Source organism: Pogoniulus pusillus, chromosome 20 (assembly GCF_015220805.1).
Source record: "Pogoniulus pusillus isolate bPogPus1 chromosome 20, bPogPus1.pri, whole genome shotgun sequence".
NCBI lineage: Eukaryota > Metazoa > Chordata > Aves > Piciformes > Lybiidae > Pogoniulus > Pogoniulus pusillus.
The window spans coordinates 19,602,955-19,614,608 of NC_087283.1; the positions used below are offsets into that span (position 1 = coordinate 19,602,955).

An 11,654-nucleotide genomic window follows, 5' to 3' on the forward strand; every position below is an offset into this window, starting at 1 on the left:
TAGGCTAGCTTTCCAAGGCCAGTATTTTGTCTGCAGACAGCCTTTACTGTGGCTGGCCTCAGCCAGAAAGCATCTTACCCAAGTGGTCATTCCCCTAGATGAAAAGCGAGCGATGTTATCTTCAAAGTCAATGCCACCTACTCCAATCACATCCATCTGGTCAGCAGGGTTATTCAGAGTCCTAAAACAAATTGGGAGACAAAAAAGACAAGAAACAAAACAAAACAAACACAAACAAACAAAAACAAACCACAAAACCAAGACACAGTGTTAAGTTTATCTTGATAACAGACAGGCTGCCAGCACATTTTGTCAGACACTCTTCTTAACCCCCCCCTAGAAACAGCTGTGCTCAGCAGTGAGAGCAACTTTTCACAGACTCCTAGAATGACTCATAGAATGGTTTGGGTTGCAAGGGACCTTAAGGATCTAGTTCCAACCCCCCTGGCCAGAGACAGGGACACCTTCCACTAGCCCAGGTTGCTCAAGGCTCTGTTCAACCTAGCCATGAACACCTCCAGGGAGGGAGCACCCACAGCCGTCCTGGGCAACCTGTTGCAGTGCCTCACCACCCTCACTGCAAACAACTACTTAACATTCAGTCTAAATCTCCCCTCTTCTTCAGATGGCTAGTAACTCAGTAACTAACTCGGGAGCTACCAAATCATTCATCTTGAAGACAAAATGAGGTTTATTTTTAGGCATTTGTTTCAGAGACATACCACAAATCATTCTAGTTTGATCCCCTTTTATACCCCTTCAGGCCAAGATCAGTTTTCACAGATGTCTGCTTTCATGAAGAGGGAATTGTCAGCTGGAAATTCTGCCCTTCTTTTACTGACTTTTCACTAGTTCAGTGGAAAATATTTAGCCAAGTACTTCACAGATTGCTGTACTAGCACAGAAAATAATAGAGGCAGCAGGAAGAGGGAGTTTAATGTCACGTTCTAGGAACAGATTACAGTAGAAAGGAGGAGGGGAAACCTCCTGACCAAGCACAACTACTTCCAGAAACATATAATAACAACATATTTGCTTTTCTTTGAAGTGGTCATTGAAACTCACCCATACAAAGGGCCATCGTTGCCAATGGCAGAGACCATGATGACATTGTTAGCTGTCAGTTCCCATACCTACCAAAAATAACATTTACAGTAAGGCTCTGCCACTAAAAGGGAGACTTTTCTAATAAAAGTACACACATTCCAAGGGGGCTGACCTAAGTAAACAATTAGTCTAAACATATAAATTACAGCTCAGTGGTATGTTCAACACTAAGCTCCAAACTTTCTTAGGATTAGGTGACCAATAATCCAGCCTTGACAGTGACACTGCTGACAATACATATTTAGGTTACACCAAAGGGAAAAAAAACTGTCCATAACAAAGCACTTCAGGGACCAAAGCCAAACTACTCTCAATTCCTTCCAGTAATGCTCTGGGGAGAGCCGTGAAGTTGCTGTCAAACTAAATTTCAATGCAAGGTATGATTTAAAAAAAGGGAAGAGTTTCTATGCCTCAAAGCCCTTAATTACCCTTTAGAAAGAAAGGCTTTATTCTTCCATAAAACATGAATTAATTCACTTAGTGCTTCTGAAGGACAGGTCAACGACTCAGAGAACTGTGACATTAACAAAGACAAAAGCCTCATTCTGTCTCATCACAGATTCACAGAATGGTAGGGATTGGAAGGGACCTCTGGAGTTCATCCTGTCCACCACCCCTGCCAAGGCAGGCTCACGTAAAGAAGGTCACACAGGAACAGGTCTAGGTGAGTTTAGAATGTCTCCACAGATGGAGACTCCATCACCTCTCTGGGCAGCTTGTTCCAGTGCTCTGTCTGCCTTAAAGAAGTTCCCCCTCATGCTTAGATGGAACTTCTTATGTTCATGTTTGTGCCCACTATCCCTTGTCCTGTGGTTTGGCACCACTGAAAAAAGCCTAGCCTCATCCACCTGACCCCCACCCTTCGAGCATTTACAAGCATTTAGGACATCCCTCCCTCAGTCTGCTCTTGTCTAGACTAACCAGCCTCAACTCTCTCAGCCTTTCTTCCTAACACAGATATTCCAGTCCCCTAATTGTCTTTGTAGCCCTTTGCCGTATCCTCTCTGGCAAATCTCTGTCCTCCTTTAACCAGGGTGCCCAAAACTACACCCAGCACTCCAGATGGGGCCTCACCAAGGCAAAGGAGAAGGGATGGAAATCTCACTCAACCTGCTTGCCACACTCTTCTTGATGCACCTCAGGATGCCTTCTTGACTACAAGGGCACACTGCTGGCTCAGGGTCATCCTGACACAAGTCTCTTACCACAAGTGAATCAATCAACTACCTGCACTTTAAAACTGCTCTCAAACAAACTTCTGCTGAATTCATGTTACACATTTTTACCATGAAATAAACTAAGCATGTAGAGATACAAAGAGAAACAAGGGTAAATTTCACTTAAGCTGCTACTATTAAGACTCCACTTCCTAGCAATACATAGAGCATTCTGCAAAAGAGCCTTTTTCTAACAGCTCTGTCAATATTTGGGTTGCACTTAGTCCCTTTAAACCCTTTCCTTGCTCAAAGCCTTTCCACAGCACAAAATTTCTCTCATGCAAATGAAACTCCACACAAACTACCAGCAGCATCAAAACTTGTCAGCAATTGTGGCAAACAAGTAGCTTTGCAAGCCCAGCATTTGTGCGAGGCATATTAACAGTGACCACTTTCATTTCCTCCTCCTCCTAACCTTGTCAACAAATGGATGATCCATGAAGTCTGGCCCACCAATACTTAGATTCAAGACATCTATCTTCTTTAAAATTGCATAATTGAAGGCATCCAGAAACCAAGATGTATATGAGACCTATGTAAGAAAGAGGGTGAAAAAGCTATCGTTGGAAAATCCAGTGATTCCATAACAGTGCAGACTTCAGAGAGGAGAAACAACACCAAAGTAAGGCACAACAGTGACACTGTGGTATTTCTAGTGCTCACTCTATTTGAGTGACTGCTCCAATAATACCCAGAGCAGAGTTTCACATATCATTCTTGATAAAAATACACCTGAAACTGTAAGCTAATCTTGCAGTAAGTCTTACAAAGAGATCCTTCTCACTGATCGAGGGAAGTACATCAACCTTTATGAGCACTTGCAACATTCTCAATGGAAAAGATTAATACAGCATTGATCTGGCATGGCAGAAATTGAAAAAGATGTAAAACAGCTACCTGGTTATTGGTGAACACTCTAAAAATGTGCAGTTCTGCATTTGGAGCAAATCCCTGGCATTCTCTCATGCTGGCTATTACACCTGCTACAAAAGTCCCATGGCCTAAACCTGTCACAGGAGGGAGAAGGAAATCAAATGTTTGAAGACAAACCATTTCATTGTCTGTGCTGTTCAATACCACCAAAAATCACATCAATCTAACAGACTTTACAACAAATCACAAACACCAGATGCAGTCCTAGTCTTGGATCATGGTTTGCTGCTGGTTTCAGTGGGCACAAGAGTTCCAGTACCCAGAAAATGAGCTGGTGAAACTCTGAATGATAGAATTCTCCAAGTGCAGTCCTAGCCTTGAATCATAGTTTGCTGCTCATTTCAGTGGGCACAAGATTTCCAGCACCCAGACAATGAGCTGAGGAAACTCTGAGTGATAGAATTCTCCAATCTATCCAGCCCTGATTACTACTACTGAAATCAAGAACCACAAAAAGCAATTTTGAGACAAAAAGGTTGTTTTGGAAAATGCAAGCTGCAAGGCAATGTATTTTCAAGTAAGCTTTTAAAAGACCTTTATCTTGACCCTGGAATAACTCTGGATTTTGTTAAAGGTGAGCAATGAAACAAGAAACCAATTTTTTTCCTCTCCTCAAAGAATTTAGCTTTTGGTTTCTGAACTGCCTGCATGGCATTGCTGTACTCCACATCTGCCTCTCCATCAAGCATCTGGGCACAGAAACAATAGGAAGTGCTACCAAAAGCAGGTGCTGCAAGGCAAAGTAGTACTGCAGATGATAAAACTACAAGAGGTGCACACAAGAGTGAACAAGATATGCAGAGACCTTGAACACTTAAGGGCTTCAACTGATTCCCTGACCCAGATTGTATGAAGTTAATAATCTGTGAAAGCATAGGGTCAGGGCAAGGTGCAGTCAACACAGGATAAAGGAACACAAACATAGTGCAGACCACAGAAAGCTCTTTGGAATATTGATGGGCATGGGCCAAAGTTTGTTGATGAAAATCATATAGATTAGAATCATAGAACCATAAAGGTTGGAAAAGACTTCCACTATCATTGAGTCCAACCATTAACTCAACAATGCCAACTCCACCACTAAACCATGTCCCTAAGCATGTCATCTACAAGGTTTCCAAACACTGAGAATCATAGAAAGGTCTGTGATGGAAGTGACCTCCAAAGGTCATCTAGTCCAACAGCCTCTGCAGTAAGCAGGGGTATCCTCAAGTAGATCAGGTTGCCCAGAGCCATGTCGATCCTCATCTTGAATACCTCCTAGGATGGGGCCTCAACCACCTCTGGGCAACCTGTTCCAGAGCTTAATCACCATTTTCAGTGCAGAAGTTCCTTCCAAAATCCAATCTAAACCGCCCCTGGCACAACGTGAGGCCACTTCCTCTCATCCTGTTGTTACCTGGGATAAGGGACCAAGCCTCAGCTCGCTCCAATCTCCTTTCAAGCTGATGCACAGAGCAAGATCTCCTCTCAGCCTTCTTTTCTCCAGGCTTAACAACCCCAGCCCACTCATCCTTCACCAGCTTCACTTATTTGCTCTTGCTCAAGCAACTCAGTGTCCTTCTCATAGTGAGTGGCCCCTCAAAAAACAAACCACTATTGAAAAAGCTTTACAGGAAGGCTCCAAAACTCTGATTAGCTTAGGAATCACACAAACAATGAAAACCAAAAATGGTCTCCCCTCCAAGTGTGGAAATATTATGTGCTGTGAAGGAGCAGAATGCACAAACAGGAACAGGACAGAAAGCTCTTTGTAGGGTTTGCTCTCCCCCACACCTGCTTGGACAATGTATTTATGTCTGCCTAATGTCTTCTTGCCCTGACATTTTCAAATGCTATGGTGAAATGTCACATAGGATTCAAAGGAGACTTGTGCAACACCCTTCTAGAACCCTAATACTCTATACAGAGCAGAAAGGGCTTGTGACACTGCAAAACCAAGCTCAAAACCTCAAGACACAATTTCAACAGATGTTAGCACCACAGCAGCCATAATGGCAGGTTTGCAACAGAAACACAGCAGCGTCAGGAATAGTTGCACACTTTTAGACAGTAACTCACCATCATCCAAAGTTCTCTCATTAGTCCAGTTTGTTCTCTCCTTTACATTTTTGAAATGTGGATGTTTCTCACTCAGACCAGTGTCAAACACTGCTACTCTTACACCAGCACCTACAAAAGAAAACCTTTATCAACCTTTCTGATTCAGCTTCAGAGCAAACCTAATCTACCAAGTCACAGAAGACTTCCATGCTAACGTAGCACGCAATTTGCAAGTCCAGCAAGGTAGAGGTCTTAAAGAAAACATATTCCAATTCCAAAATTCAACCACAGATCACCAATATCTTTAATTCCTCCTCAGCAGGCAAAACACGCTCAGAAAAGCACTCCATAAACAAATGCATGTCAGTCTTTCCAGACCTGGCACCCAATGAGACCCCAACACACAGAGGTAAATAAGCTCCTCCTCACACTTCAGTTTTCAAAAGAAGGTAATTGTTCTAAAACAGACCTGTGTAACCCATCTGCCACAGGACATCTGCCTGCAAGGTCTGAGCAACTTGGCGTGGGATGGCTCGCAGCAAACGCCTGCTTGAGTGTCTCCCTGTTGCATGCCAGAAGCCAGAACCCAAAGACAGACTTGCTCTTCTCAAGGGCCGAGATGACTGCCACTTCTGAGTCCATCTGGTTTCATTGCAGTGCAATGTGGGATCAGCTGCACAGAATCAGGATGAAGGAGAAAAAAAGAAGTATAAGGAAAAGCACAAAAGATCAGGGTTTTGTGTAAATATACACATCACATTGATACAACAAATGCTTTAAATGAGCATCCATTTTCACTCATCAGAGTCAGCCAAGGCTTTTATCTCCCAGGAATCAGTGGTCCATAGTCTCAGGTAAGTGACTGCTGTGAATGCAGATGGAATTGCTGCCATGCTTTAGCACTGAGATGACAAGCCACTCACAATCTTATAGTCAAAATAACAGACCAAGTGAAAACTGCAGGACACTGCTCACTTGTGGTGGCCTGAAGCAAGGTTCAGTTCCCATGCAACCACACAGAAAATGACTTACCTTCAGAATACTTGAGCGAGCGGAAGACCTTCCGCTGAGGGGTCACACGCTTGATGTTGGGGTGATCTTCCAGCGTCAGTACTCCAGCTTTCTGCTTCTCATTGATCTGAATAACCTCAAAATCACTGGGGTAGTCACTGGCTGGGTTGTTGCGAGGTACGATCCTCCAGTTCTCAATATCACTACTTTTTAGTGCACTTGAAATGAATTTACTCCTAGCTTTAGCTGTGAAGTAGCCATTAAAAGCCACGATGTACTCTGGAAGAAGAGCACAACTTATCAGAAGTCATGCTTTAGCAGCTTACTCAAACACTTTGACCATAAAGGTCCAAATACTTCTTTTTTTCTCTCACCAGAACAAATAATCACAGAAGTCATGCTTTAGCAGCTTACTCAAACACTTTCACCATAAAGGTCCAAATACTTCTTTTTTTCTCTCACCAGAACAAATAATCACAGTTTGGGGCTTTTTTGTCACTGTTGCTGCTTTTAGTAATCAGCAATTTATGTCTGCACTACATAATGCTTTGGGTTGGTTTGTTTGGTTTTTACACCAGGAAATCTGCAGTGTTTTAAACTCCTAAGAACCTTGAAAAGAAGAACTGTAAATGTCAGAGATGAAAAAATGAGGGGGAGCAAGGGAAATGAAACAGAGTTAAGGCTGTTAAGGCATTTCAAGCAGTACAAAGTGCTTGATATGCTAACTGGATATGCTTTTAAACATGTGTGACTTAAAGGCATCCAGACTATGTATGCTGAATTTTAGTGACAATAACTGGCCCCAAGTAAAACATGCAGAGAGAAGGAAGCTGGTCCAAACAGTCCAGTTCTTGGTCAGGATTAGTGATTGCTGAATGGACCTCAGCTCCAGTACACACCACCATGTTCACCACAGTCAGTCTCTGGCTAACCATGAAACAGAAATGTCACTTCAGACCTCCTGCCTGTAAGCACCCAGGTACACACACAGCTCACTCTGGGTGTATTACAGGCAGTAAGTTGCTGTGTCCTATCGCTGTCCTTTGTCACCCCTCCAGTGGTATTTGCCTCACTCTGCCCTTCATCTGCTTCTGCTGCAATTAGCTTCCCCATCTTTCCATGCATGTATTAGCACTTTCAAACTTTTAATTAACAAACCCAGAGATTTCTTCTCTTTGTGCAGCTTCAAGGCCCACTTGTGGCTACACTTCACAGAAGACCCTCAACCACATCATCGGCTAGGTTGAAACAGCCACTAAAACACACCGCAGTGACCAGACTTGCCCACCTGAGCCCTCACACTCCATATCCACTTCTAATGCCCTCTTTACTTTCCTCTCTCCTCTTTCTCCTGAGCTTTGAATCCTGCCTCCAGTTAAACGCAGAACCTTTGAAAGAAAATCTGTTCCTCTTTTGGAATACGGAGAGTTAAGCAGAACTTTCTGCACAGAAACTCTCTGAATTGCACAAGCATCACCAATCAGTACCATATACACTTGAACTTCAGAGGGAGAGGTCTTTTGTACTGCTTAACTCTTTATTACCATGCTCCACGACTGTCGAAGTGAATTCCACTTTCAGAGTAAGGCGAGAACATCCAGGACACAGGTGAGCCTCATGAGAGGAATTGCCTAGTCTGGTACCGAAGTGTTTTTTGCCACAGAGTAAAATAACAACCAGAACAAGCCAGATGTTTGCAAACTTCATGGTCACAAGAGAAAATGGTTTCATTCCAGCAATTCCATATATTCAAATCACAATTTTCTTCTTTATAAACTAGTTCATTTTCCTTTCAGTAAACGTTGCTTTCACTGTGCTGATCAAGTGGATATTCTTAAAGCTGTGTCCAAAACCAGTTGAGATTTCATGGTCTTTTGAGGTAAAGCCTTATGAACAGGCTCATTTCTTTCTACGCTTCTTCTCCATTTTGTACTAAAAGGATTCAGTCACTCAGGATGCAACAGCTGAGTCCTGTTCTCCATTTCTGATCACAAAGTTAACTCCTCACAAGAACTGACACAGCTGATTGCAATCCAACCTGTAAGCCAGGGCAAGAGAGATGGCAATTAGACTCAATTGTGTGCAGCTGTATAGCCTGAAAAATGTAAGAACTAGGCACCTTTGACAGGCAGCATTAGAAAGAATAGGAAAGAAGTTGTTCATGGATTTAATTCCATAATATCTCATGAACACTCAAGTCTCTTCCTTGCTAGCCCACAGCAGATGTGAAACAGGCATGAATCTCACGTAACAGAATAGGAGACAGCAGCAACCAAACTATAACCCTTTGCACAAGGAGAAGAGAGAGAACAAAATGACGTGCAAGTGCCACAGGAAGAAAAACACATACTAGGATGCCATAAAGTGTTCCCAGATACTTAAAAAAGGTGCAGTGGCTTTTGGTTCCAGTCAGAAATGAAATCAAATCCCATCATTTTACACTATCAGGTTCAAACTGTGTTCTAAGGGGCTGAAAAGAGATACTACAGGAGGAAAAACTTCCATTCTCTGTGCTTGAAGGAGAAAATGAGCATCAAAAATGTATTTTAGACTTTCTTGTGATGGATGTGACTAAGAAAACGAGGGCTGAGATTACAGATGCAATAATATGAGACAAAAGGGAGGTGTTGAAAGTGTTTTTCATGCAGAGGTGAAACTTGTTCCCTTCAAATTCCAAGGTTCAGGAAACCTTGGAAAAAAAAACAACCACCTTGCAACCTAAATTCCAAACATTAATTAATTAATCAGCAATTGATAAAGAGCCATTAAGAGATGAATAAAGAGAAAAAAAATAATCAGCTGGTCCATCAGACCACATGGAGAGGCAGAATACGACTCTATATTGCTGCATGCAAGTGACCAGAGCAGAAAAGTAGCAGCTTTATTAGGAGGTTCAGACTGTTCCTGAAAACGATGGGCTGACCTCACAGCACAACAACAATCCGAGTCTGCCCGTGCCAGCTCTTACTTCATCTCTATTTAGCTTTTTCTTCCGAGGGGAATTCAACCCTTGAGAAGGTTTATTTCTAGTTGACTGCCATCACCACGGCAGAGTGTCAGCTGTTTGTGGTTAGCTTCCTCTTCATCCCTAAACTAGACACAGCTCCTGGACTGCTGATCTCGGCTGAGCTCTGCCTACCTTATCACTTTATTAGCTTATAACTCCCGCAGTAATAAAACGAAAAACCAACTATACAAATGAGTAAAACAAACATTCCTGTAGCTGATAACAGACTGTAAGCGAGACGGTGAAGTGTATCAGAAGCTAAGAGCAAAAGCACTGCAGGCTCACGACTTTTTTCTGTTTAATGCCCTTAGCGTGAGGGACTGGACAAAACCCCAAACTTGCCACTTTGTCCATCCCCTAAACCAGCTACGCCTGCAGCTACTCTTTGTTACCCCAGACCTTGATACCCTAGACTCCTTCATACCCGAGACTCGACTCCTTGATACCCTAGACCGAGCGCTGGGAACGCCGCGGAGATGTCTCCGCCTGGCCCAGGCTCAGCCGGCAGCCGCCTCACGCTCCGGACAGCCCAGGAGCTGCCCGAGCACGTCAAGGAACTGGCTGCTGCCACCGCCAGCGCACAGGGAAACGCATCCGTCCCGCGCCCATTACCGCAGGCCGTTCGCTCCCCACCGCCGGGAGAGGCTGACAGAGAACGCGACAGCAGCGAGACCTGCGCGCAGCAGCCGCCCGGTGCACGCAGAACACCGGCACCGCGGCCGGGCGCTGCAGGCCCGGGTAGCGTCCCCCCGCTCCGCGCTGCCCCAAAGCCTGTCAGCGCAGCGCTGGCCCCGTCCCGCTTACCGCGGCCCCGGCGCCCGCCCCGCTCTCCTCCCGCGGCCCCGCTCCCGCCGCGCTCACCGTGCCGCCGCCGCCGCCGGGCCTGCCGCCGCCATCTTGGGCGCTGTTTACCCCGCGCTCTCGCGAGAGCCCCGCGGGCGGGGGCGGGCGCACGCGCGCAGAGCGCGGGGAGGGGGCGGGCGCACGCGCGCAGAGCGCGGGGAGGGGGCGGGCGCACGCGCGCAGAGCGCGGGGAGGGGCCGGGACTGGGGGGAGCGGAGCCGCTGCCGTCTGAAGAGGGCTGGCTTGAGCTGATGGTTCAGTACGCTTAAAGAGCGCTTAACTCCTGCTAGGCAAACTCGGGGTGTGGAGGTTACCGACAGGCAGCGCCTGAGGAGCGGGAGGGAAAGATGGGCGCCGAGCTGGTGCCCAGCTGCGCTTCAGCCGTTGCTGAAAGTGAATCCCGTTTGCAAACAGGCGTCGCTGTTATCGACGCCCACGACTTGCTTTGTGCTGCACAGCTGAAGCAAACAGCTCGCGGGGCCAGCCGGGGTTGACGCCGGTAAACAGGAGGGCTGCAGCGGACAAAGCTGCTTGGTGGATCTTTGCACCTGGCAAGACAAAACGGCTTGGCGGATCTCGACACCTGGCGATACGGGACTGTAGCAACAGAACGGTTAACAGGTGTCAGGAGAGGGAGCTCCTTTGTTATAAAAATGACGGCCTGAATTTCCCCCTGGGCAGTAAATCCAAGCATCAGTCCCTTTCTGCACGACCCAGCAAGTACCACAGAACCCCAGCAGGGCAGGGGCTGGGAGGGACCGGTGGAGAACGTCCTGTCCAACTGCCCTACAGAGGCAGGGTCACTCACAGCAGCTTGCTCAGGATCACAATATCCAGAGAGGTTTGGAAACTGCAGAGAAGGAGATTCCACAGCCTCTCTGAGCAGCCTGCTCCAGCACTTCAGCACCCTCACAGCAAAGAAGTTTCTCCTCTTCCAATGGAACCTCCCGAGTTCCAGTTTGTGCCCATTACCACTGAAGAGTCTGCCCCCATCCTCTTGCTCCTCACCCTTTAGAAAGTGTCATCTCACGCTTCTGTTCTCCAGGCTAAACATCCCCACCACTCTCAGCCTTTCCTCCTCAGAGATGCTCCTGTCCCCGCCGTATCTTCATCACCTCCACCGGATCTTCCCCAGTAGTTCCTTGATACACATCAGATCATTCACTCATGAAGGCTAGTGCTAGTTTCCTGAAAATAAAAAAACAAACCTAAAAAGATGGAGAACCTCTTTCCTCAGCCATCCTCCTGAAAGATCAGGCAGCAGTTACACACAAGGGACAGCCTTCCTGCCCCCGAGACGCAGTGCCTGCAACACACATGAGCAGTGCATGATACCAGATGACCTCTAGCAAGTACATACAAATAGACATTAATAAACCTATCAAAAACATCTAACATCAAAACTCCAGTGAGTTGGTTTGTTGTTTTTTTTTTATTATCATCTTAGCAAACTATGCAGTACTTTTAAATCAAGACATTTCTTCATTATTGTT

At 45.6% G+C, this 11,654-nt stretch overlaps 1 protein-coding gene across 3 annotated transcripts in view; it reads right to left on the reverse strand.

Annotated features, from left to right (window-relative positions):
• Positions 1-11,355, reverse strand: part of MBTPS1 (membrane bound transcription factor peptidase, site 1) — a 33,927-nt gene extending 22,572 nt beyond the window's left edge. The window contains exons 1-9 of one of the 3 annotated variants that reach the window (XM_064160445.1): positions 11,170-11,355; positions 7,856-8,349; positions 6,333-6,590; positions 5,770-5,973; positions 5,319-5,429; positions 3,222-3,331; positions 2,740-2,856; positions 1,066-1,133; positions 79-181 (exon numbers count right to left, since the gene is read on the reverse strand). In XM_064160445.1, the coding sequence (XP_064016515.1) occupies positions 79-181; positions 1,066-1,133; positions 2,740-2,856; positions 3,222-3,331; positions 5,319-5,429; positions 5,770-5,973; positions 6,333-6,590; positions 7,856-8,042 (1,158 nt within the window). In that variant the 5' untranslated portion in view covers positions 8,043-8,349; positions 11,170-11,355. Of the gene's footprint in view, positions 1-78; positions 182-1,065; positions 1,134-2,739; positions 2,857-3,221; positions 3,332-5,318; positions 5,430-5,769; positions 5,974-6,332; positions 6,591-7,855; positions 8,350-10,122; positions 10,140-10,179; positions 10,236-11,169 lie in introns of those variants that run through there. The other 2 variants (XM_064160444.1, XM_064160447.1) reach the window with 2 other exon arrangements.
• Positions 11,356-11,654: the final 299 nt, after the last annotated feature.